This window comes from Delphinus delphis, chromosome 1 (genome assembly GCF_949987515.2).
Source record: "Delphinus delphis chromosome 1, mDelDel1.2, whole genome shotgun sequence".
Taxonomy (NCBI): domain Eukaryota; kingdom Metazoa; phylum Chordata; class Mammalia; order Artiodactyla; family Delphinidae; genus Delphinus; species Delphinus delphis.
Genome location: NC_082683.1, coordinates 156,738,134 through 156,764,716, shown reverse-complemented (window position 1 = coordinate 156,764,716; position 26,583 = coordinate 156,738,134). Strand labels below are relative to the sequence as shown.

The window sequence follows — 26,583 nt, the reverse complement described above, 5'->3', positions numbered from 1 at the left end:
ACAAAAGAGTACCACTTTTAGAAAATAGGTAATTAAGTTTTATTTTCTATAAGACTAAGTTAAATTTTGGTAGACTTGTTGTAAATAAAGCTCAATAGAAAAAGCTTTCTATGGAACCAAGCAAAATCGTTTTTCTTAAGAACAAAGGAATTAGTTACCACCAGTCCATTTTCAGCAGTTGCTGCATCTTAATATGCTTTACTTGCAAGAAATGGATCTTGTCAGACAGTACAAATTGATACTGCACAGGAAAGCTCTCTATGGACTTTGACTTCAGAAATTAACTCTCTGAATAAGACAGAATGGCAAAGGGGACAAAACCAGCATTAATATTTATTTATTGAAGCTCAGCCACACTGACATTAAAAGCTGTCCTATTTCTGTGGGTTAGTGGTACTTAGCACACAAATGGTTGGTTCTCAATAGAAGTCTGACAGAGAAGAAGAACGATTAACTATCATGATCAAGCTAAATTCCAAAACTTCTAAGATTAAATAACCATAGGAACTATGTTAACATTACATTCTTAGTTCTATAATGACAATATTCTAAATGGGCATTAAAAGAATGGTTACTATTCTGCAATATTAAGCAATTTTTTATCATAAAAGTGTTTCATCTCTTGGGATTTTTCCAGATATCACACATGTATAAATGATTTGTTTTCTTTCTTTCATTTTTTCCTTTCTCTCTTTCTCCTTCTTTCTTCTCTTTATCTTTCATTGTTTAAAAAGGAAGTTGGTAAACCATTTGGAATATTATCATAACAAAATGTTTTTAACCGAGTTTGATTTTAACAGAACTAGAGGCATCTTAACACTAACCCAAAAGTTTGGGAGGTTCACCAACCTCTAGAATATTTTTTTTTCTCCAAATGCAGGCTGTTCAAGTGGTGCTTTTCTCCATCTGTTATCATACCGTGCTCAGAATTACATTGTCATATTTAATGTAAAAGGGATCAGTCCCCTTTCATAGTTTAAATTCAACATATTACTATGATTAGAAGACCAGTGTTTTTCTAATTTATGAATAAACCAGATTCTATAAACTTACATGTGTATTTAGAAAAAGTTCTCTCTAAAAACTGAAAAACTCTAAGAATTGAACAAACCCAAAGCTTTGATCTGAAAACTGAAAAATTGTACTAAAACTCAAAGGGAAAAGGAACCCATTTATATAGTAATGTGACTTACCTACAATTTCAGTTTAAATTTTTCTCTGTGTATATTTATGTATGTGTGTGTGTGTTTTCAATACAACAAATTGCCCAATGTTTACTACCAAAAATGTCTTACTGTAATTTAGGGCTGAGCTACATGTTTACTAAAGTTTTATGACAATGATGATCACATCACAATATCTCATGATGGAAGCAATGTAATTTGAAATCACGATAGTGTAAGCATGGTTATAGTAATGGTTTAAACATGAACAGTGCTAATCAATTTCATCTCTAAATTTTACACCTCCTTAGGACTCAGGTTGCTTATTTTGTATCAGTTCCATCTTAGTTTGCATCTTAGAATGTCTCTTACTTTGTCTCTTTCACCACTGACAGTATCTGATTATTTTCCTAAATATATTCCTCAGATACTTCAGTTCAACATTTTTATTAGACACAGAATTAACAGGAGAGGTAGTGTAGTGGTAGAAGAAATATGTCATTTTGCTTATATTGATAGAGAATCACCTAAATATTTGAGCATTGTAGATGAAAGGTTTTGTAATATATCAGTAATTCCCTGCCACACTTATCATTCACATGTCTGGGTGTTTTGCTTACCACATCTCCACTTTTCTTAATATGCCTGAAAACTGTGTGTTAATTGAATGACTAAGACTTAACTCTAACAACTGTTTGGAAGCCTGTGGCAAAAATCAGTGGAATGAAATTGGTGCTATGGTGCATAATGGGATTAGGCAGTACCTGGTGAGGTGCAGTTGGTGCTCAGATTTGCCCAGCAGTTCTGTCAGTTTCAGGCACTCCTCTCTGGCCCGGGTTGCCTTCTGCTGCTCCTGTTCCAAGTGCTGCTTGCTTTCACTCAGTTCTAAACTCAATTTCTCTATTTCCTTAGGTAGAGAGAAGAGGGAAAAAGCATCCTATAAAATATATGCACTTGAATTCAAAATTATCTCATTTTTATTTTTGCCATGAATTTTAATGTGATGAAAAATTATTAGAAAATTTAGGCTAGCTTCCATTTTATGACAAAGGGAACTAACACAGCCCGAACTGCACATTAGTGAGGATTTTTCAGATCGTAAGATTCAGCCTAATTTTAAAAATGAAATGATTAAATGAGAATAGTCAAAATGGATAATCTGCACTTTGAATCTAAGGCTCAGTCCCTTTAAAAAATAATACGAACTTAAAAAGTCACTATATTTAAAATACAACATTTCTGTTTGTGAGATTAGATCAGACATGTGCAGTGATTTACATCAAATATGAGACTCTTTTTTTTAAAAGATACATTTATGGTTTCATTTGGATGTTTTGAAAACCAAATTAGATCGTAAAATAATTTAAGATATCTTTTAGAAAAATGTGAGGTGTAAAAGAAGGCATCATTATGATGCACAATATTATTTGGAAAACAATAATTTAGGAAAAAAATAAAGCATGAGAACCTTCAAGTGTTCTGAATGTATGACATTTCTGAGCTAAAATAATATTGCATTATAATTGCATTTTAAAAAGGCAACAAAAGCACTCTAAGATTAATAAACATCTAAAATTTATGGTAGTTTATTCTTTGGTCTCAGTATGAAATTATCCTTTTTTTACTGAAACTCAAATATTTCAAAGCAAAAATATGTTACATAGAACATAGTTTAAATAATTTATACATTAAAGTACAAATATTTATTTATTATGGAACATCCATAATTTAAAAAAAAAGAAAATAGAAGAGATAAATATTCAGACTCTTAAAACAAGAAAAACAAAAAAGGGGAAAGTAAAGGGTTGAAACGTTTTCAAATTCAGCAGAAAGCAAGAAGCAATTTTAATACACAAAAATGCAATCTACTCTTGGAAAACAAAACCATGTCTAAGTAGAGTTTTAAACTTGGTATTTAAGTACATTCTAATTTCCTCATGTCATTATTCAACATTCTGAACAATCTACAACTATATTTAATATATCAGGCAGGATAAACTAAATAATTTATTTTTCTACATTTATTACACTACAAATATTCAGTTTATCCCCATCAAAACTGTACATTACCAACAATATAATAAAACAACTTACTATAAGTTATTTATTTTAAAAAATCCTAAGTAATAATGAGTATATTGCTTTCATTCAGAGTAGATTTTCTATATCTTTCAGATTAGGATACTAAGTGAAACTGATTTGTTTAAAATATTTTTAACTGTTAAAGTTATATCAATATATTTCCATTCATAACTAAACATAAATAAAGAGATGGAAAAATATAATAGAAAAGTCTCCTAAATTTTGTCTAACATTTATGAAATAACAAAAAAGCAAAGAAATATAGAATTGGAATTATACATTAATTTTAAAATTTCAAAAATTCATTCATTAATTTTTTTACACAGTGCTATATGCAAGAATCTATACTAAATATTATGGTGGACTCAGAGTTTCCATCTCTACACTCAGGACTTAACAATTCAGTTGAGTAAATGAGACATAAACACACAAAAAGACTATCAAAATACAAAGCATATAAAAAACAACAAATGAGATTTAGAGAAAATCTGTGCTTCAGTAGGCCAGATTAGGGATATACTAGCATGGGCAAGAAAAGTGGGAAAGAAGGTAAGGCCACATAAACTCATGCAATGATAGATTAGACCAATTATGAAACATCTTGAATTCTAGATTTATAAAGCTGTATTTTTCTTATAGAGAATGAGGAAAAAATGGTTTAAACAGGTATGCAATATGAGAGCAGATCTTCAAAAAACTGGATCAATGTGTATGATCATTAAGATAGTAGAGACTGGCAGTAGGGAGACCACAAAAAGACAGGTGCAATACTCCAAACATGAGAAGCAGAGATACTTAAAACAGAAGTATAAAGAGAACATGATGAGTATATGTAAATATCAATAAAAGGAGAGCTATCAGGAGACAACAAAGAATTTTGAATTGAGAGGATACAAAAAAATGACAGAAATAGAAAATGTATAAAATTCCAAACTTTCTTCAAAAGAAAAGGTACAAGGACTTCCCTGGTGGTGCAGTGGTTAGGAGTCCGCCTGCGAATGTAGTGGACACAGGTTCGAGCCCTGGTCCTGGGGGATCCCACATGCCGCGGAGCAACTAAGCCTGTGCGCCACAACTCCTGAGCCTGCACTCTAGAGCCCACAAGCCACAACTACTGAGCCCGCATGACACAACTACTAAAGCCAGAGCGTCTAGAGCCCATGCTCCGCAACAAGAGAAGCCACTGCAATGAGAAGCCCGCGCACCACAACAAAGAGTAGCTCCCACTCTCTGCAATTAGAGAAAGCCCATGCACAGCAACGAAGATCCAATGCAGCCAAAAATAAAATAAATTTAATTAATTAAAATAAAAAAGAAAATGTGCAACAAGTTTTATAAGTATTTTCCAACAACAACAACGTATGTAACCTTACATTGGTAATTAGGTTTTAAGCATAAAGCAGCAGCTTTCTTAATCTCATGTAATAAAAAGTCAGAGGCCACACTGAAAGTCAGTCAAACACAGAGATAAAGAACATGGGCCCAAGAGTCAACACAAATCAGGGTTTCAGACACAGCTCTGGCACTTTCCAGCTCTGTGACCTTGGACAAGTGACACAAGTCTTATCAGTTTCTTCAGTCTAAAATGGGAGTGATAACTCTAGCAACCTCCTAAAACTACTGTGAAGATAAAATGAGATGATGAGTACTTAGCAGAGTGCCTAGCATATAGTAAGAGCTGAAAAAAAGACAACTAGTATCATTACTACTGATTTTTCTCTGTCTTTTAAGAAGAGCAAAAATATAAGTAGAAGAAGAAGACCTGCCTAAGGATATATAGTTATCACTGAGGACTAAAGAGTTCTTGATTTAGTTCAATAAAATTTCCAGATAAAGTCCTATTTTGGAGAAAACTGAATAAAACTTTATTATAATTTCAAAATGCAAAAAGCATTTTTGCTAGGAAGATGGAAAATTACTGCCTGCTTCTGATTATCTGTGCCAGAGAAACAGCTTATTGGTGCAGATAATCAAAATCAACAAATAATCTAACCAGCTGGACCAGGGCTCAACACTTACTCCCTGAGTCAGGAAAATCTGCCATGGCACCAACTCCAACAGTTAGAAGAGGAATCTCTTGCCAGAAATGCCATACTCCCACTGGCAGGGTAACCCTTTGCCTCACCCAACTAGGTCAAGGCTGCTTCCTTGGCTGTACGTAGTGGTTCAGGGATTAAAGACCAACAACAGTCGTAGGCCAATTGTACACTACTCTCAAAGTACACTATTAACCTGCAATGTACAATGCAGTCTGATATGGCCATCTTTTGGCTAACCAGGCAAAGACGAGTCCAGATAGCTTTACACTGTACCAAAAGATACACTTCAAGTCATGAATGTAACCACAGGAATAACTAAAAGCAGAAACTGTTAAAAGTGGCTACCTCAGGAGAATAGTACCAAGGATGGGATGTGGAGAAAGGGAGACTCATTACTGTTCATTTATAATCTGCAATGTACCAAATTTTCTTATTAATCATGGTAAACTTTATTATAATGATTTAGATTTTCTTATCAAAGTAATGTGCCTAATTTAAGTCAGATAGTACACCCATCTCCAAGCCTAATCCTCAATGGCACACAGTATCCACCCTTGATATTTATCTTCATACTTTTAAGTAACAGACTTATAATGCTATCCCTTGATTTTGCTACATTAGACATCATCTACTGACTTCCTATATTAAAAAAGGTAGTGATTTAGCTCTCTTATACCACCCAATATACCTACCTCATCCTCCCATATAACAATTTTGGTTAAATCATTAGTCAGTAGTTCATTCCCATTATAATGATTATAGAAATATTATTCACTACTGAGACAAGCATTATTCTGCTTAAATTAATTTTCTTGTAAAACATTTTATTATTTATGTAGAATTAATTGCTTGCTTTTTAATAGTTATTTTTCTAGGTAAGTAACATTTTTCCCCAAATGTTCAAACAGGTCACTCAAATACCCATCAATAAAATTTTTTCAAATAATGAAACATATCAGATAAATCATCAGTTCTGTTAAATTATTTTCCTAGATATATCCTTCTTGGTGACTTACGTCTGGCCTGGTTGATCTCTGTCTTGGGTTAAGCCTTACCCATGTTCCTATTAGAGTTTCCTATTTTCTGGGTTTTAAGTCATCCTGTTTTACAGTTTACTCCCTTTTTTGGTTGAAATACATTCTCCAGGTAACTTTCACAAGAAATGTTACATGAATAATACATTTTCAAAAAGTATCTGTATGCCTGAAAATGCTGTTGTTCTATGCATACACTTGATAATTTGGCTAGGTATGAATATCTATGCTGAAATTAATTTTCATTCAGGATTTTTAAGGGATTACTCCACTGTCTTCAAGATTGTAATATTACAATTTAAAAGCCCTATGCCATTCTGATTCCTAATACTTGGTCTATGATTTGCTTTTTTGTTTCTGAAAGCTTTTATAATAATTTTTTCCCTGGAATTTAAAAATTTTACAATGTTAGACTTTGGGATGGGCCTTTTTTCATGCATTGTGCTAGGTTTTCAGTAGGCCCTTTTCAATCTGGAGGTTTGTTTTCTTTAGTTTGAAGAAATTTTCTTGTACTATTATTTTAAAATATTTTGATGCTATATATTTTAATAATTCCTCTTCCTGGAACTCCTGGACATTGGTTTTTGGCTCTGTTGAATTGATCATCTAATTTTCTTATTTATTTTCTGTATTTGTTTTCTGATTCTAACTTCTGAGATAGTCCCTTGACTTCATGTTCCAAAAATTCTATTGAATTTAAGAAAAAAATTTTAGCACAGTTTTCATTTCCATGAGCTATTTCTTTTTTTCATTGTTTTTATATAGCATGCTATTTTTATCTTATTAATATAATATTGTATGTCTCCATTAAAATATTGAAGTATTTTAAATGTTCTCCTCTGTTAATATTGCCTCAGTTTCCTTTTTTGCTATTTATGTGTTTTAGACACTCTATCATGTAAGAGGCTTTCTTCAAATACATAGTGATACTTGGCTGTCTTTTCATATTTGAGAATGAAGTACTTAAGAAAAGTTTGGATGAAATGATTTTTGGGTAATGTAATAGTTTAGATTATTCTTCAGCAAATATTCACTTCTATCACCCTCCCACTGGGATTGGAATACGCTATCTCTCCCCAGTGACTTTGGGCTTAGCCATGTGATTTCACTTGGCCAATGGAATTTTCATGTCTATAATGAAAGCAGAAGTCATAAATATGTTTATGTGGTTTGACTTTGTCTTTATATTCTGGTGATTCTCCATGAGACAAGCATGCCCTGGATAGCTGCTGCCCCTTTTGCCTGGACCACACAATAAATACATGTGGATCAGAACCAAACCCAAACTATAGCTAAGACAACCCACAACCCACAACCTGAAGCAGAGCCACCCAGTCAAATGCAGCACAACAGATCAAATGATATTCCAGCTGACCTGAAGGTTGGTGAACATGAGCATAAATGATTGCTATTGTAAACCATGAGTTCCTTCAATATAAAATAGTTGACAAACCACTCTAAAGGAACAAAAAGTGCTACAACTGTATATCATCTTAGAATGTATTTTATTTTTGAAACAACTGCATGAAGCATATAGGGCAGGTATCCTTGTTTTTCCAAATAAGAAACTGAGGGTCAAAAACATTGAATGATTGTCCAAAGAAGTAAATCTAAGTCTTGAACCAGATGTACTGACATTGCTCCTCCATACCATACCATAAATTAGACAATAGCTTTTAATCTTTTTTCTTTTCTTCTCTTTTTAACCAAGATCCATAGTAACAAATCCATTTCACATCACAATTTAGAAACATGCACACTCTCCCACATACATGTATAAATGTAACATTTCATAAAACAATATTAATCCTCATTATATGTGAAGCACTCAGACATTTCCTATTCCTTCTTACTTTATTCCACGTTTAAAAAAAAAAAAAAGTTTTGGTTTCACCCCATAAAATCGACTTCATGATCCTACAATTTAAAAAGTAGGGAAGGAGCCAAGATGGTGGAGGAGTAGGAGGACATGGAGTTCACCTCTCCCCACAGATGCGTCAGGAAGTGGAACAGGGCTTCCCTGGTGGTGCAGTGGTTGAGAGTCCGCCTGCCGATGCAGGGCACACGGGTTCGTGCCCCGGTCCGGAAGGATCCCACATGCCGCGGAGTAGCTGGGCCCGTGAGCCATGGCCGCTGAGCCTGCGCATCCGGAGCCTGTGCTCCGCAACAGGAGAGGCCGCAGCAGTGAGAGGCCCGTGTACCGCAAAAAAAAAAAAAAAAAAAGAAGTGGAACAGTTCTCACACAGCACTGGCTGAACACTAGCAGAGGCCCTCAGACACCTAAAAGGACAAGAAAGACCCCTGTGTAACTGGGTAGGACAAAAGAAAACAGAAGGGAAAAAGAAGAGGAGAGGAAGAGGGACAGCTCCCTGCGGGGGGGGGGGGGGTGCTGAAGGAGAGGAGAGGTTCTTGCATCTGGGGGAGCCCCCTCACTGGCGGGGAGATCAGTTGGGACAGAAGGGGAGCATCGGGGGCTATTAGAGGAGAGCACAGCAACTGGTCAGTGGCAGGCAGGACAGAGTGAGACCTACACAGATGGTCTGTGCCCCAGCCTGAGATGTGTGTTCGCTGGTGCAGACAGGGCCTGGAAGCTGGAATGTGGGGTTTGCAAAGCAAACCCAGGAAGACGACTGCTGTAGGAGACAGCCTAAGGTAACAGGAGTGAGGCAATCTATGGCCGTCAGGGTTTCCTCCGCAAGCATTCCATTTGCGGATTGAAGCTAAGCACCATTGTTGAGTGACACGCAAGGGGCGGGGACGCCATTGCAGCCTCTCACCCCATACGCCGGCTCCCTGGGCACTAGGAAGGGCTCCCACCCATGGTCACCTGCGACACGAAGCACCCTGTCCCCCCCGAGGTCATCTCTCTTGCGCACGTGGCCACAGGCTCCCCCACGCATCCGTCCCCACCAGAGCCCCCCCCACCCAAGAGGCTGCAGCCTTCTCCTCTGCTCTCTGTCCCCACCACAGCGGGCACTCTCACGACCCTGGCCACTGCCGCCTCTGTTGCCCCTCCTCGCCGGGGCGGACTCGTGTGCTCCAGGACAGTCCCGGGAGCAGACCTCTATGGGGCTGGAACCATAGCCAGGCCCCAAGGGCCGTGCAACTAAGGAAGAAAAGCTGAAATCTCTCCTCCCCATTGCACAAACCATGAATTGACACCGCCCCCACTGGCTTTGTAAACTCAGTGCCTACAGAACATCTGAACGGACATCCAGTGCTTCTGCAACCATGACGGGTCTAACTTTAGCAGCTGTAAACTTTGTGGGCACAAACACATGGGGGTTGGGCCAGGCCAGAGTCTGAGCTGCTCCCATAGCATCCACAGCGGGTCCAGATTCATGATTACTGCAGTCCTGGGACCTGACTTCAGTGGATCTATGCTGGTGGCCTGGTGAAAACAACGTCTGAGAGACACCAAGGGCCAATTGCCGGCATACCCACAGTTAAGGAGGGGCCGAGAGCAGTGTCAAAAACAGTGCAATCTGAGAGATCACACAACGGGTGAAAGGCGACACAACAGAGCACAGCCACAGGTGAACAGGTCCAGAGAAGGAATACTCAGTGGCTTCCCTCCCAGTGAGAGTGCTCCAAACCTGCCTACCTCACACCGCATATCAGAAACACAGCTAAGAAACAGATCTGGGGGCCTCTACTGCAACAACTAGGGAGCAGACCCCACGTCTGACAGGGCAGTGACAACCACAAAGCAAAGGGGAGGCCCTGCTCAATATCCAGTGCAAGCTCTGGTCACCGCAACGTCAGTCATACCTCCTGTAAAAGGGATAATGGCCAGCATACACTGAGGAAAGAGGTGGCAGATATGTATACTAAAAATAATCCTCACAAGAAAAAAGCTACTATACACCAATAAAATGGACAACCTAGAAGAAATGGACAAATTCCTAGAAAGGTACAACCTTCCAAGACTGAACAAGGAAGAAACAGAAAATATGAACAGACTAATCACAACTACTGAAATTGAAACTGTGATAAAAAACTTCCAACAAACAAAAGTCCAGGATTAGATGGCTTCACAGGCAAATTCTGTCAAACATTTAGTGAAAAGTTAACACTTATCCTTCTCAAACTATTCCAAAAAATTGCAGAGGAATGAACACTCCCAAGCTCATTCTACAAGGCCACCATCACCTTGATATGAAAACTAGACAAGATATCACAGAAGAAGAAAATTACAGGCCAATACCACTGCTGCACATAGACGTAAACATCCTCAACAAAATATTAGCAAACCAAATCCAACAACACATTAAAAGGATCATACACCATGATCAAGTGGGATTTATCCCAGGGATGCAAGGATTCTTCAAAATATGTAAATAAATCAATGTAATACACCACATTAACAAACTGAAGAACAAAAACCACATGATCATCTCAATAGATTCAGAAAAAGCTTTTGACAAAATTCAGCACACATTTATGATAAAAATTCTCCAGAAAGTGGGCATAGAGGAAACCTACTTAGACATAATAAAGGCCATATATGACAAACCCACAGCAAATATCATTCTCAATGGTGAAAAACTGAAAGCATTTCCTCTAAGATCAGGAACAAGACAAGGATGTCCACTCTCACCACTTTCATTCAACATAGTTTTGGAAGTCCTAGCCATGGCAATCAGTGAAGAAAAAGAAATCCCAATTGGAAAAGAAGAAGTAAAACTGTCAGTGTTTGCAGATGACATGATACTATACATAGAAAATCCTAAAGAGGCTAGCAGAAAACTACTAGAGCTTGTCAATGAATTTGGTAAGGTTTCAGGATACAAAATAAATACACAGAAACCTCTTGCATTTCTATACACTAAAAATGAAAGATCAGAAAGAAAAATTAAGGAAACAATCCCATTTACCATCACATCAAAAAGCATAAAATAGCTAGGAATAAACCTACTTAAGGAGTCAAAAGACTCAGAAAACTATAAGATACTGATGAAACTATAAGATATATTGTCAAAATGACTATACTACCCAAAGTAATCTACAGATTCAATGCAATCCCTATCAAATTACCAATAGCATTTTTCACAAAAGTAGAACAAAAAACTTTACAATTTGTATGGAAACACAAAAGACCCTGAATAGCCAAAGCAATCTTGAGAAAGAAAAATGGAACTGGAGGAATCAGGCTCCCTGACTTCAGACTATACTACGAAGCTACAGTCATCAAAACAGTATGGCACCGGCACAAAAACAGAAATATAGATCAAGGGAAAGGGACAGAAAGCCTAGAGATAAACTCACACACCTATGGTCACCTAATCTATGACAAAGGAGGCAAGAATATACAATGGAGAAAAGACAGTCTCTTCAATAAGTGGTGCTGGTAAAACTTGACAACTACATGTAAAAGAATGAAATTAGAACACTGCCTAGCACCATACACAAAAATAAACTCAAAATGAATTAAAGACCTAAATGTAAGACTGGATACTATAAAACTCTTAGAGGAAATCATAGGCAGAACACTCTCTGATATAAATCGCAGAAAGATCTTTTTTGATCCACCTCCAAGAGTAATGAAAATAAAAACAAAAATAAAGCAATGGGACCTAATTAAACTTAAAAGCTTTTGCACAGCAAAGGAAACCATAAACAAAATGAAAAGACAGCCCACAGAATGGGAGAAAATATTTGCAAATGAAGTGACTGACAAGAGATTAACCTCCAAAATATGCAAACAGCTCATGCAGCTCAATATCAAAAAAAATAATAATAATAATAATGCCAAACAACCCAATCAACATATGGGCGGAAGATCTAAATAGACATTTCTAGAAAGAAGACATACAGTTGGCCAAAAAGCACATGAAAAGATGCTCAAGATCACAAATTATTAGAGAAATGCAAATCAAAACTACAATGAGGTATTACCTCACACTGGTCAGAGTAGCCATCATCAAAAAATCTACAAACAATAAATGCTGGAGAGGGTGTGGAGAAAAGGGAACCCTCATGCACTGTTGGTGGGAATGTAAATTGGTACAGCCACTATGGAGAACAGTATGCAGGTTCCTTAAAAAAATAAAAAGGGAACCCTCATGCACTGTTGGTGGGAATGTAAATTGGTACAGCCACTATGGAGAACAGTATGCAGGTTCCTTAAAAAAATAAAAATAGAGCTACCAAATGATCTAGCAATCCCATTCCTGGGCATATATCCAGAGAAAACTGTAAATTCAAAAGGATACATGCACCCTAATGTTCACTGCAGCACTATTTACAATTGCCAGGACATGGAAGCAACCTAAATGTCCATCGACAGAGGAATGGATAAAAAAGATGCAATATATATATACAATGGAATATTACTCAGCCATAAAAAAGAATGAAATAACACCATCTGTAGTGACATGGATGGACCTAGAGACTGTCATACTGAATGAAGTAAGTCAGACAGACAAATATCATATGATATCGCTTATATGTGGAATCTAAAAAAAGCATACAAATGAACTTATCTACAAAACAAAAATAGAGTTACAGATATAGAAAACAAACTTATGCTTACCAGGGGTTAAGTAGGGGAGGGACAAATTGGGAGATTGGGATTGACATCTACACACTATTATATATAAAATAGAAAACTAATAAGGACCTACTGTAGAGCCCAGAAAACTCTACTCAACACTCTGTAATGTCCTATATGGGAAAAGAATCTAAAAAAGAGTGGATATATGTGTATGTATAACTGATTCACTTTGCTGTACACCTGAAACTAACACAACACTGTAAATCAACTATACTCTAATAAAAATTAAAAAAAAAAAAAGAAATAGAGTCACAGATGTAGAAAACAAACTAATGGTTACCAAGGTGGAAGGGGGGAGGGATAAATTGGGAGATTGGGATTGACATATATACACTACTATATATATAAAATAGGTAACTAATAAGAACCTACTGTAGAGCACAGAGAACTCTACTCAGTACACTGTAATGTCTTATATGGGAAAAGAATCTAACTGGATATATGTATAGGTATAACTGATTCACTTTGCTGTACAGCAGAAACTAACACAACATTGTAAATCAACTATACCCCAATAAAAATTAATTTAAAATATAAAACAAAAGTAGGGTATATTTCTGATTATAAACTATATATATATATATATATACTTTTTTTTACATCTTTTTAAATAGAATTTATTTTTCTTGAGAAGTTTCAGGTTTATAAAACAATTGAGCAGAAAGTTCAGAAATTTCCCATAAATCCATCTCTCCCTCCTGCATAAAGTTTCCCATTAATAACATTTTGTTTTAGTGTGATACGTTTATTACAACTGATGAAGCAATATTGATACATTATTATTAACTAAAGCCTATAGTTTCTATGAAGGTTCACTTTTTGTATTTCTTTGACTTTTGACAAATGCATACTGCCATGTATCCATCATTACAGTATTATATAGGATAGTTTCAGTGCCCTACAAATCATCTGTGCTTCAACCCTTCTTCCTTTCCCTTAACCCCCTGGCAACCACTGGTCTCTTACTGTCTCTATAGTTTTGCCTTTTTCCAGAATGTCATGTAGATGGAATCATACTGTAACATAGTCTTTTCAGACTGCCTTCTTTCATTTGGCAATACACATTTCAGTTTTCTCTGTGTCTTTTTGTATCTTGATAGCTCATTTCTTTTTATCTCTGAATAATATTTTATTGTATGGATGTAATATAGTTTGTTTAACCATTTACCTACATCTTGGTAGCTTCCAATTTTAAGCCAATAATAAATAAATCTGCTGTAAACGATCTGTATATAGGTGTTTGTGTGGACATAAGTTTATAACTTATTTGGATGAATACCTAGGACTACAGTTCCCAGTCTGTATGGTAAGACTATGTTTAGCTCTATAAGAAATTGCCAAACTGTTTTCTAAAATGGTTGTACCATTTTGCATTCCCACCACTAGTGGGTGAGAGTTCCTATTGCTCTACAATCTGGCTAGCATTTGATGTTCTTAATGTTTTGGAATTTATCAGAAATGTATTTTGCAATTTTTTTCTTCAGTCTGTGATTTGTCTTTCATACTCTTAGTATCATTTGCAGAGTAAAAGAATAACTATATATTTTATATAAATTAAATAGAATGAAATAAAAAATTTCATTAAGAGAAGTTCTATTATATACTTCTCCTGATTTCCTGAGAAAAAAAATCTTAAGAAGTGAATGCAAAACCCATTTAAAAAATTTTATGTCATCTTAATCCTGAAGAACAACTTTACTTGGAAAGAAAAGGTAGCATACAGGAACTATTTTAATCCAATGGTAGTGATTTATCCCTGCTACTAAACATTATGTGACTTAAAAATTATTTAATAATCATTAATACAGGGTAATTTATTTGTATACATAAGAAGAAAATGAGGAGAAAAGAAGAAAATACTACAGAACAGTAGGAAGGCTGGAACCCTTCCTTGCACAGTGAGAAAGAAGAACCTGTGGTTTTGAAGCTGAGAAAATTTGACAATATGAATTTATCACTCAGAACCCAATGGATGAATTCATAGAATATATTCAGAAAAGTAAACTGGCATATGATATTGAAAAATAAAACATAACAATCTATCACTTGGGAGATAAACAATAGTTTCTATCAAGTTCTGTGTGGGTAAAAAATATGTACTCATTAGAAATTGAGCATTCACCCCCTGATACTTTTATTAACTCCTAGATATTAAGAATGATTTTATCAAATCATTAATAAGGTTTTGTCTGGAGCTACGCTAGCTACCTGTAGCTATTTAAATTTAATTTAATTAAAATAGAGAATGTAGTTGCTCAGTTGCGTTAATCACAAAAGCGCTCAACAGCCACATATGGATCATGGCTGCCATATCAGACAGTGCAGGTGTAAAATAACTCATCATCACAGAAAATTCTACTTGATAACACTGGTCTAGAATATAGCCAAATTTACTTCTAAGATTCACTCTCAAAACTAGACTCTTGGAAAACCAGCCTAGGTAAATACAAAGATATTATTAGTAGTAAGAAAGTCATTTTAGAAATGGACAAAATGGCTGTCCTCTTTACTGTAGTAGATGTAGAAGTGTAAGCAGCTCCTTTGCCCCTTTTCTGTTTGTTCATTCCTGTTTTCCTCCAGTCTTGATCATAAAGACGAGATTAGCAGGCAACATTTAATCTAGTTCCTGATTTTTACTTTACTGAATGTACACAATGCCTTGCCTAATCTATTGGTTCCTTTCCTGGATTAGAAGGAGTAAGAATGAAGAATTAAGTAGTTAAAGAATGACTGACTCTCTACCCCTTCAGTAAATTTGCAGGTGGACCCCACAGGTGCAGTTGGACCATGTGGGCAAGACAGCCTCCAACTGCAGGTGGACCACGTGAGCAAGACAGCATCCCAAGGAAGATCAGGAGAAGTCAGCACGTCTGCATGCAATGGAAAGATGATGAAGAATCTGACCTCCTCCCTTAATGATTACGATTGCTTCCCCTTTTTCCCTTTAAAAATTGTCATGGCTGAGCAGAATCTTCAGAGTTGGTTTCTAGACACAAGTCCACCTTCTCCCCAGATCGCTACCTTTTCTGAATGAAGCACCTTTCCTTTCTATTGACACTTGTCCCTTGATTATTGGCTTTTGAGTGGCAAGCAGCCAAACTTGAGTTTGGTAACAGAAGGTTGCTGCTATCACAGTTATCATTGTTGAGGGCACACAGCATTGATTTAATATGTTTTTACTTCAGGCCTAACAGTAATACTGATACCAGCTATCATTTTTGAGTGCTTACCATGTGTCAGGTGCTGTATTAGCATTCTGTACTTTTAAATTTTGTATTTTTAATCTCATTTTGTGTTCTTGACAATCTTGTAAAAGTAAATATCCTATCCTTGTTTTACAGATGAGAAAACAGACACAGACATTTAGTGACTTATACAAAATTATATGGTGGCAGAGATGAGATTCAAAATGGGATTAGTCTGATTTCAAGTCCTATAATCTTTTCACTATACAGTATATTGTCTCCCTACACAAACCTTCTGGATGTAACAGAAGATGAAGAAAAAAATGACACAATGTGCTTTCTAAAACCTCTTGGCCTGCAATTTGGCATAGGGAGAAGACACAGACAGACACTGGGAGAAGATTAACTCAGATGGCTGGGATCAAACGTCACACTAGCAAACACAAGGCTCTCAATTTGCAAAGCGCTGGCCAAGATTCACTTTGAAGAAGCATTTCCCCATGAGACTTTAGGGGTAGCCTTGAGGAAGTGGAGTTTGGATGTGCTTAGTCTCAGGTCCCAAAGTTTAAATCACAAAGATTCCACACAGCATGAAAGTCAACATGGCGCTTGACCTTTTATCCTCCCCAATACAGTATGTAACATTTTGGTGAAACTTTTCAATGTTTGGTTACTAAATCAATTCTTACTCTAAGCAAATATTCTTTAAATAATTTTAATAAAAGGTTTTTTTTCTTTCCTTAATGATAAGAGAAGTGGCATCAACTGATCACATACTCAGAAGCACTTCCTTAGAGCTACAATAGCTCTCAAAACAAGTTTTCAAAATAGATGACATGGATCTATGGCAGAAAAAGAAATGCCTTTCTAAAAGTATGTATCTAAAGAAGAAAAGAATTTAAGGCACCTGATACAAAGCTGATTCTGTTACATTGTGACAATACAGCAGACTTTTTGGTTAAACCAAGCTTACATTGCTGTTCTGTGATGGCAGAAAATTCATGGGCAAAAATAAGAATCATTGCAGCTCTGTGGTCAGTATACAAAAAAGAGCTGAGGTGATAGCACTACTTTTTTGGGCTGGTTTAATAAATGCTTTATGCTTGCTAGGAGTAGAGAAAGGGCTTGCTTTGCCCTCTCATCACAGACAAAATATCAGGCCACTCATAAAGTCTATAATTTTTTTTTCTTTAAAATATGAGGTGTTAGACTTCCCTGGTGGTGCAGTGGTTAAGAATCCGCCTGCCAATGCAGGGGACACGGGTTCGAGACCTGGTCCAGGAAGATCCCACATGTCAGGTAGCAACTAAGCCTGTGCACCACAACTACTGCGCCTGCACTCTAGAGCCCGCAAGCCACAACTACTGAGCCTGTGCACCACAACTACTGAAGCCCGTGCACCTAGAACCCGTGCTCCACAACAAGAGAAGCCACCACAATGAGAAGCCCACACACCACAATGAAGAGTAGCCCCTGTTTGCCGTAACTAGAGAAAGCCCACGTGCAGCAACGAAGACCCAATGCAGCCAAAAATAAATAAATAAAATAAATAAATTTATAAAAAAAGAAACTGAGGGTTTTTTTTTTGTCCCCTATTCTACTATGTTCTTTCAGTGTTCTAAAATGGTGCAGTAGTAACAACATTCAAATCATCATATGCTTACACATTCACACTGTAAACACCATGGAGAGAGAGATCTTGGCCTTTTATGTCTGCTGATGTTAAGAGTTTAGGTATTGTTGGAAATACAAAGGAGGATTAAGATGATTCTGGATGAGGTAAAATCTGAAATAAGATGTAACTGTTGGAAAGCCATAAAAAAGAGGTGATAAATTTTTGAAATGATGCATTGCAAAAATGTTGTTCGGTTGCTATGAACATGACTAAGAGCTAGTTGCAGGTCACAGATCAAATGGGATACAAAAGACCCCACACTGTGGGTAAAAAGAAGTGAAGTTAAAGAACACAAAGTTGAAGTAAATGGAAGATTCTTAAATTTATAAAGGAAGATGGAAGATTCTTTAAATTTATATAAATCTGCTAATTGCTGACCATACCACATGGTCAGCATCTATCAATGATGTGGAGTTAAAATGGTCTGAGAATAAATTCTGCATTGGTTCAATACCAGAAAATGTATCAAGAGATGCACTAAAAATGATAGCCATCTATCATGATGATAAGAAAGAATCTACCACTTCAGAGGTATACCTGCCACCTACCCAGGTATACCTCTGAGTTGAATTCTTCATCTTCTACCTGGAACCTCCCCTGTTTCTGCTCTATAGTTTGATGTCAAGGGCCCTCAGTGGATGCAATCTCACATTGCCCTGCTGTGTGGTACATTTCATCCTTGTTTTCATTCATTATGATCATAGAATCAGATGGCTGAGAGTTAACATTACTGCAACAGGAATATATGATGGAGTTGCAATGTCTAACAGCAAGAAAGAAATGGAAGTGTAAGTGACTCTGAATACCATTCAACTCATTAAGTGGACATCTTGGAATGAATATGAAGAGTGAGACATGAATCTATTGAGCCCTTCATCAGTCAAAATGCATGTGTACCTCTCACAGTATGAGCATCCCACCACACTAAGTATAATTTCATATAACAAATATATATTTCATACACATGAGCTCTCAAACACAAGCTAACTTGTTTATATCTGGTCCCTGTCTGAATAAACAGTAATCTGTCCCAAACATAAAAATAAAATGATATGAATTAAAGTTTTTGAGGGTGGTCCAGCGGTTAGAATGCCTCACTCTCACTGCTGAGGGCCCAGGTTCAATCCCTGGTCAGGGAACTAAGATCCCGCAAGACCTACTGGTGCAGCCAAAAACAAAAAAGTTTTTGAGAAACAGTATGAATGTCTCCAATGTGGTAGGAATATATGGCTCAACACATATAAAATCAATACATACAAATCTATGTAGACTATGTAAATTATGAGTGATTTAAAAGATTTTAGAAAGTAATTTTGACCTTTACTTTTCCAATTAAATTTAGAGCATAACCCCCTCCTGAATTGTCATGACACTACAGTGAAATATGCTGAGTTTATTTCAGTAGTAGAATTTATTTCAATGGGCTCATACATAATTTTAGTTCTTTATTTATAAACATGCTAGAGGTTGAATGGGTCAGTTGTACATCTATTCTACTGCACATATCTTAAAATGTTGCATGGGGACATTTAAACAGTCTTGTAATGTTTTTTTGTGGAGAGAATATAACTAAAAAGACTAATGCAGGTCTAAATTCCTGTGTACTTATGAAGGAAATCCTTTAATATGCTGTAACCACCCGTGTTATAACTTTTAAAACAAAGAAAGGCTCAAAAAATAACTGTTTGGCTCCTTATTTTCTAGAAGGAAATTTATGTCACCAATGTATGTAACATTCCAATTTAATAAAAGGAGAAACCATTTTACATTTAAAATGTTAAAATATAAAACTGACTTTATGGGAATGTAAATTGGTGCAACCACTATGGAAAATGGTATGGAGAGTCCTCAAAAGATTAAAAATAGAACTACCATACAATTGAGCAATTTCTTATCTGTATATTTATCTAAAGGAAATGAAATTACTATCTTGAAAGATATCTGCACCCTCATGGTCATTGCAGCATTATTTACAACAGCCAAGACACAGAAACAACCTAAGAATCCATTAACAGATAAATGGATAAAGAAAATGTGGTATACACACACACACACACATACACACACACAATGGAACATTATGCAGCCATAAAAAAGGAAATCCTGACATTTGTGACAATATGGATGGGCCTGAGGGCATTATCCTAAGTAAACTAAGTAAGACAGAAAGAGACAAATACTGTATGATCTCACTTATATGTGGAATCTGAAAAAAAAACGAACTCATAGACACAGAGAAAAGACTGGTTGTTGCCAGAGGTGGGGAATGTGGGGGTGGGCAAAATGGGTGAGGGTGGTCAAAAGGTAAAAACTTCCAGTTATAAGATAAATAAGACATTAGGAAAAAAAAAAGCCAAGAATAAACTATGACTCTTTCCATTCTTTCCTGAGAATTGGGGCCATGGTCCTTTGGTTGAGGGGCAGGAGAGTGTGGTCAGGGAAGATAACCCCACTGTTTCTGAGGTAAAAGTCACCAATGCAAAGGAGTCTTTGACTTGCATTTCCTAACAAATTAACACAATTTTTTTAATAGTAGTAGTTCATGTTAAAAAAATGTTAGACCTAACTCTAACCCAATCCTTTTGAAGACACTTCAAAAGTATTTTGCTAACTACAATAAGTATATTCAAAAGAAAAATAAACCTGGAGTTGTTCCTCTCAAAATGAACTGTATTAAAAACAGGAAGTTCTCTTTTCTGATGAGGCATCTTTATATAAAAAGATTGGTGTTTTCAAAGACCAAAAAATTTATTTGATATGCTTTCCTCTCTGATGAAAGAGGAACAATCTAATAAGTACAAAAACTGGAAGATAAAAAAAAATACTAAAGAAAAAAATCTACAAATAGTTACTGCAAGCTCAAATGTTCAATACAGTTAGTTGACTTTTATCACCATTTGAAAAATAGTTTTATTACCAATTGAGAAAACCAACCAAAGTAAAAATAAAATAAAATAATTCCAATTTAGGAAAACAAACTGTTACTTTATTCCCCCTTAAACAATTCCTTCCCAACCCCTCAGTTCAACAGAATAAATATTTTTGAGTACCTATGTACCTACTATGTGCCAGACATTGTATAGTATGTATATTATATATTATATATATAACCCGGATTATATACGTAATCCAGGTGGCCAATTACAAATATATATCCAATCTGTCTACTCTTCATCTCACTCTGTCTTTCTTGTCCTTTATAACTATTAAAATTTAAACTAATTTCCTATCATTTTGATTAAAAAGCAAACCCAGTGATACATCTAAACTGTTATATCATTTCCTCCTCAAATTTATAATCATCTGGGCTATGGTAAATAACAGAAATTACTGCCATACTCTTGTTTAGCTCTTATAAAAATTTATAGCAGGGGCTTCCCTGGTGGCGCAGTGGTTGAAAGTCCGCCTGCTGATGCAGGGGACGCGGGTTCGTGCCCCGGTCTGGGAAGATCCCATATGCCGCGGAGCGGTTGGGCCCGTGAGCCATGGCCGCTGAGCCTGCGCGTCCGGAGCCTGTGCTCCGCAACGGGAGAGGCCACAACAGTGAGAGGCCCGCGTACCGCAAAAAAAAAACCACAAAAAACAAAAAACAAAAAACAGAAAACAGAAGCAATACTGTAACAAATTCAGTAAAGACTTTAAAAGTGGTCCCTATCCAAAAAAAAATTTATAGCAGAAAATGTCTTACAAGCATTAATATTAAGGCTCCAGGATTCATGTTAAATGAAGTCTACCCATAATTTTCAGATTATATTACTACATTTCGGGTATAATTTTGTTCCTTATAGCTCTGTATATTAAAGCTGTGAATATTTTCCAATAGAATAATTCAATTTAGAATACATTAGAAGCAGCTCTATTTACAATAGCCAGGACATTGGAAGCAACCTAAGGGTCCAACAACAGATGAATGGATAAAGAAGGTGTGGCACATATATACAATGGAATATTACTCAGCCATAAAAGAGATGAAATTGAGTTATTTGTAGTGAGGTGGATGGACCTAGAGACTGTCAAACAGAGTGAAGTAAGTCAGAAAGAGAAAAACAAATACCGTATGCTACACATACATATGGAATCTAAAAATAAATTAAAAAAAAAAGGTTCTGAAGAACCTAGGGGCAGAACAGGTATAAAGACGCAGACGTAGAGAATGGACTTGAGGACACGGGGAGGGGGAAGGGTAAGCTGGGATGAAGTGAGAGAGTGGCATGGACATATATGTACTACCAAATGTAAAATAGATAGTGGGAAGCAGCTGCATAGTCCAGGGAGATCAGCTCGGTGCTTTGTGAACACCTAGAGAGGTGGGATAGGGAGGATGGGAGGGAGACGCAAGAGGGAGGGGATATGGGGATATATGTATATGTATATCTGATTCACTTTGTTATAAAGCAGAAACTAACACACCATTGTAAAGCAATTATACTCCAATAAAGATGTTAAAAAAAATAAAATACATTAGAATATATGATTACAATAACTGGTCATATTGTCCACTGCTAATTACAGTGTTCTTGATATTGCAGCATTCTTTATGTGTAGAAATGTGACTAAACACAAATAAAAAATAAGAGTAAATATAAAACCACACTAAAACAATTTTAATAAACAAGAGAATGAAAGGCATTTTCAAGTAAGATATCCTTATATCTTTATATTTATTTATCTATCTATAAAGATAAATAAATTTAAGTGAACTGAAAATACTGCTAATTCTAAATTATATCTGATTTTGCCACCAGAAACATTATAAGTAAATTTAAATATGTGAAGTTTGTTATGTATTTATGGTTTATAAAATATCTTTTTATTACTAAATGTATTTACAATGATGTCAGGTTCTCATTATGAGATTAAAAATATTTAAAAGACATCAAGGATGTCATTTATAATCCCAAATTAAATAGTTTTTTTCAAAATTGAGACTATTACTTTACATGAATTGCAGTATAAAGTTCAGTGCATTGTGGAATTTCAATAATTTCCTATATTTTCCTTTAATGCTTTAAATGTAGTATTTTATTTTTAAGTGTAGCATTTTTTCAGATACTATCATTACAGGGATACCAATATAATATTCAAGTATACTTTTCAAAGCCAAAAAGTTTTCAGAGTAGATATAAAAGTACTGACAACTACAAAATCACAATTTCCAAAAAAAAAAATTAAATAAAGCTGTTCCTATTCCAATAATAAGCATGATTTTTCAGTTATTTTATCAGCCATTAAAAATTGTGTAAAAATAAATTAGCCCATTTATTCTTACCTAGAAGAACAGGGAATGCTGGCATAACTATTTTGTCTCAGATGCTGTATACATTTTTATTATTTTGCAACTAGAACAAATTAAAACTCTTATAATCAAGGTTGCTTTTATAGGAGTTGTCAGAAAAATATTGGTTAAATATTCTGATTCCTGAAGGGAAAATACAAGATAGGTTTTGGGCTATTTTGCACCTAACTTTCAAGACTTCAATGTGCATTTTTTTTTTTTTTTTTTTTTTTTGTGGTACGCGGGCCTCTCACTGTTGTGGCCTCTCCCGTTGCGGAGCACAGGCTCCGGACGCGCAGGCTCAGCGGCCATGGCTCACGGGCCCAGCCGCTCCGCGGCATGTGGGATCTTCCCGGACCGGGGCACGAACCCGTGTCCCTTGCATCGGCAGGCGGACTCTCAACCACTGCGCCACCAGGGAAGCCCCAGGGTACATTTTTAATTTATCAAATAAAATTCCTCTTCCTTAAATATTGTGCTGGCTGTATTTCTTCTACAAAAATGTGTTCCAACCAAAAGGACCCTAAAACATTTGGGAGTTTAACTCCCCTGTTTACATCAAGATTTTGTTTAATAAAGGCACAGGCCTTTAAAAAAGAACACAGTTAAAGATAGAAGGCACCTCAATTATCATCTTTATCTATCCCCTCCTTTTACAGATGAGAGCACTGGGGTCCAGTGAGGTTGAATGACCCACTGAGGCCCACTAAACTGGACTCGAACCCAGGCTTCACGCTCTTCGTCCATACCTAGTTCCCTTCAAACATGGAATAATGCCAAACCACAAAGCTAACCCAGTTATGAGCACAAACAAGCTTCTACTGGCAATAATTAATTTTTTAAATGCAATAAAGAAAACATATCATCTGTTTCTTCTCTGACAACTGTTATTCAACAAGAAGTTTTCCTTTTTGCTCTATGTATTCTCTTATTAGTTAAATTCTGTCAATCTCTGACAATCAGAACAAGTTTAAGACTCAGATCCCCTTTTGAAAAAGCTAGTTTCATAAGACAATATACATCATTTCTTAATTTAGGGAAAAATATATTTTATTGGATTTTATTTTTATCAACATTACTGTTTAGTACAAAATATTTCTGTTCTCTCAAACCAAGAAAAGCTCAAACCTATTCAAGATCTCCCTTGAGATTCCATTCAAATGGAATGATTTTATTTTATAGGAAATCATTTTAATTTTTTACTAAATCAGTTCCATATGACTGAGAAAAGGAAACCCCTATCCAAGGAGTCTGGACACTTAACAGTACAGATGATGGAACACAGCTCCTGTTCTTTCCCATACAAAATCATTGGACCTCTGTGAGGTCACCTCTCTTTCTACCGACACAGTTTCTATTACTCCTTGGTGTACCTGATTACAGAGAACATCATATCAATGCTCTGGCTCTAAAACTCTAAAGAGTAAGAGAAGTGGAACATTACTGAAAGCATTCCTAGAGCATTCAGACCTACAGGCTCTTCCCTGAACGTTTATACTTGGATTCAAAATATTCTGACCACTGAAACAGCATGTCTGTCTTCAACTCACCTCTCTGCTGCTACCCTGCTCGCAACACAAAATGGATCCTCTTCCACTGGAAAACTGGACAATTTAATCTTATCTTGTTGGAGGATTTTCACCAAAATTAATGAGATGTTCTTATGTGAAGAGGAAACAGCAAAAAATTTTGTTGTTAAAATAACAACAGGGCTTCCCTGGTGGCGCAGTGGTTGAGAACCCGCCTGCCGATGCAGGGGACACGGGTTCGTTTCCCGGTCCGGGAAGATCCCACATGCCGCGGAGCAGCTGGGCCCGTGAGCCATGGCCGCTGAGCCTGCGCGTCCGGAGCCTGTGCTCCGCAACTGGAGAGGCCACAACAGTGAGAGGCCAGCGTACCGCAAAAAAATAATAATAATAATAACAAAACTAGGTTTATTTTTAGAGACAAAACTGTTTGGAAAAAAAATCCTTCTGTACTGAGACAGGGCGTACGTAATCTCACCTTACAGGGAGTTTTTAGAAAATTCACTTTAGCTGTGGATTATGTAAATATTTCTGTAAAATACTATTTGGGGAACTTAAGAATTCATTGTACTAAGCTTTAACTCTAAAATCACCTATATCTTCTAACTAATTTTGGCAAGAAGCCTTCAATGTAAAGTAGATGCTTTAGTTAATAAATATTTGGAGTATGATTCAAATTAATAGCATCCACATACAAAGGAGTAAATCCATCTATTCAATTTATTGACCATTTATTCAATCATAAAAGCTCTATGTATGTATACAACTTTTCATAGCTTAGAAAACACTTTCATATGCAGTACTGAATTTATATGCTGTGACAATTACAAAACACATAATTCTTGCTTTCACTCATTTTCATAGAGGAAAATGAAATAGGTATAAAACAGATAAATATAGGGTAATGATTAGGACAGAACACTTTTTTGTATGGAGATATAATTGACACATAACATTGTATTACTTTCAGGTGTACAACATAATGATTTGATATATGTATATGGACATAATACTTTTAAAAATGAGAGTAGGTCAACAGAATCAATAGAAGAAATCTCAGAAAAATGATTTTGTAGACTCTAATTCCTTAAATTTCCAATTTAGTCCATTTATCCAGATTATTTAGATGAAGAAATTAGAATTCCAGGCAGGCCCATTCCCCTTCCTTTGGGAGTTTCCCAGCACAGGTTTAAATCCTGCCAACTAATAATCCGCTCCATGTTTACAAAGGCACTTTGATTTCTTAGCCACCCATGCCTAATTTTTCACAATTTGCCACCACTGTAATCTTCTGTCACATGGCTCAGTGGTACCTAAGCACACTAACTGTACATAGTAGGTACAAAAGTAAATATTTTTTGATTTGACTAGAATTATTTTGAAGAAGGTAAATGGTCTGAATCTTAAACAGGAAAACAAACACATCAGTTAAAAAAAATCATACGGAAGGCAGAATGGAAAATACCAAGCTATAAGGAAGTCTTCAGCAACAGGTTGCAGGGCTCTGCCCTGCCTTTCATGTTATACTGTTTAATCCACTGACTTTAAAGAGGACACCAATGATACAATGATCAAATTTGCCTGTGACAAAAACCTGAGAGGACTAATTTATTATGGTGAAATGTTAAAAACAGAGGCCAAAAAGGTTCAGACAAGCTGACACCATAGGTCCAAACTAAAGTGATCAAGTTTCAGAGAGACAAATGCAAATATCTGTATTTACTGCCCAATTGTAGGGCAGTAGACTTATGCCATTAGAGGCTTTAACTGAATTTAAGCTCACTAAGAGTTCACAATGAGACATGTTTGATAAACACATAACCCAAATGATAACTGGCTCTGAAGCTAGATTAATATAAGCTTAGATGACAGCTCCACTTCTATGTACTACTGAGGTCATACCAAAAATATCATATTTAGTTATCATCATGACTCTTTAAAGCAACTAGATAAAATAGAACACAGGAGAGAGAAATGAGGATATAGAATGTGAATAATAATCATAACAGCATTAGTAAAAATAATAATTATTAATATTTATAGATCAC

At 36.0% G+C, this 26,583-nt stretch overlaps 1 protein-coding gene across 4 annotated transcripts in view; it reads right to left on the bottom strand.

Moving 5' to 3' along the window:
• Positions 1-26,583, bottom strand: part of SDCCAG8 (SHH signaling and ciliogenesis regulator SDCCAG8) — a 261,098-nt gene that overhangs the window by 125,453 nt on the left and 109,062 nt on the right. For all 4 annotated transcript variants that reach the window (XR_009516945.1, XR_009516946.1, XM_059996857.1 and 1 more), the window contains exon 13: positions 1,928-2,070. Coding sequence is in view for 2 of the 4 variants with exons in the window: in XM_059996857.1 (XP_059852840.1) it covers positions 1,928-2,070 (143 nt within the window). In the remaining 2 variants the exon portion in view is untranslated. The remainder of the gene's footprint in view (positions 1-1,927; positions 2,071-26,583) is intronic.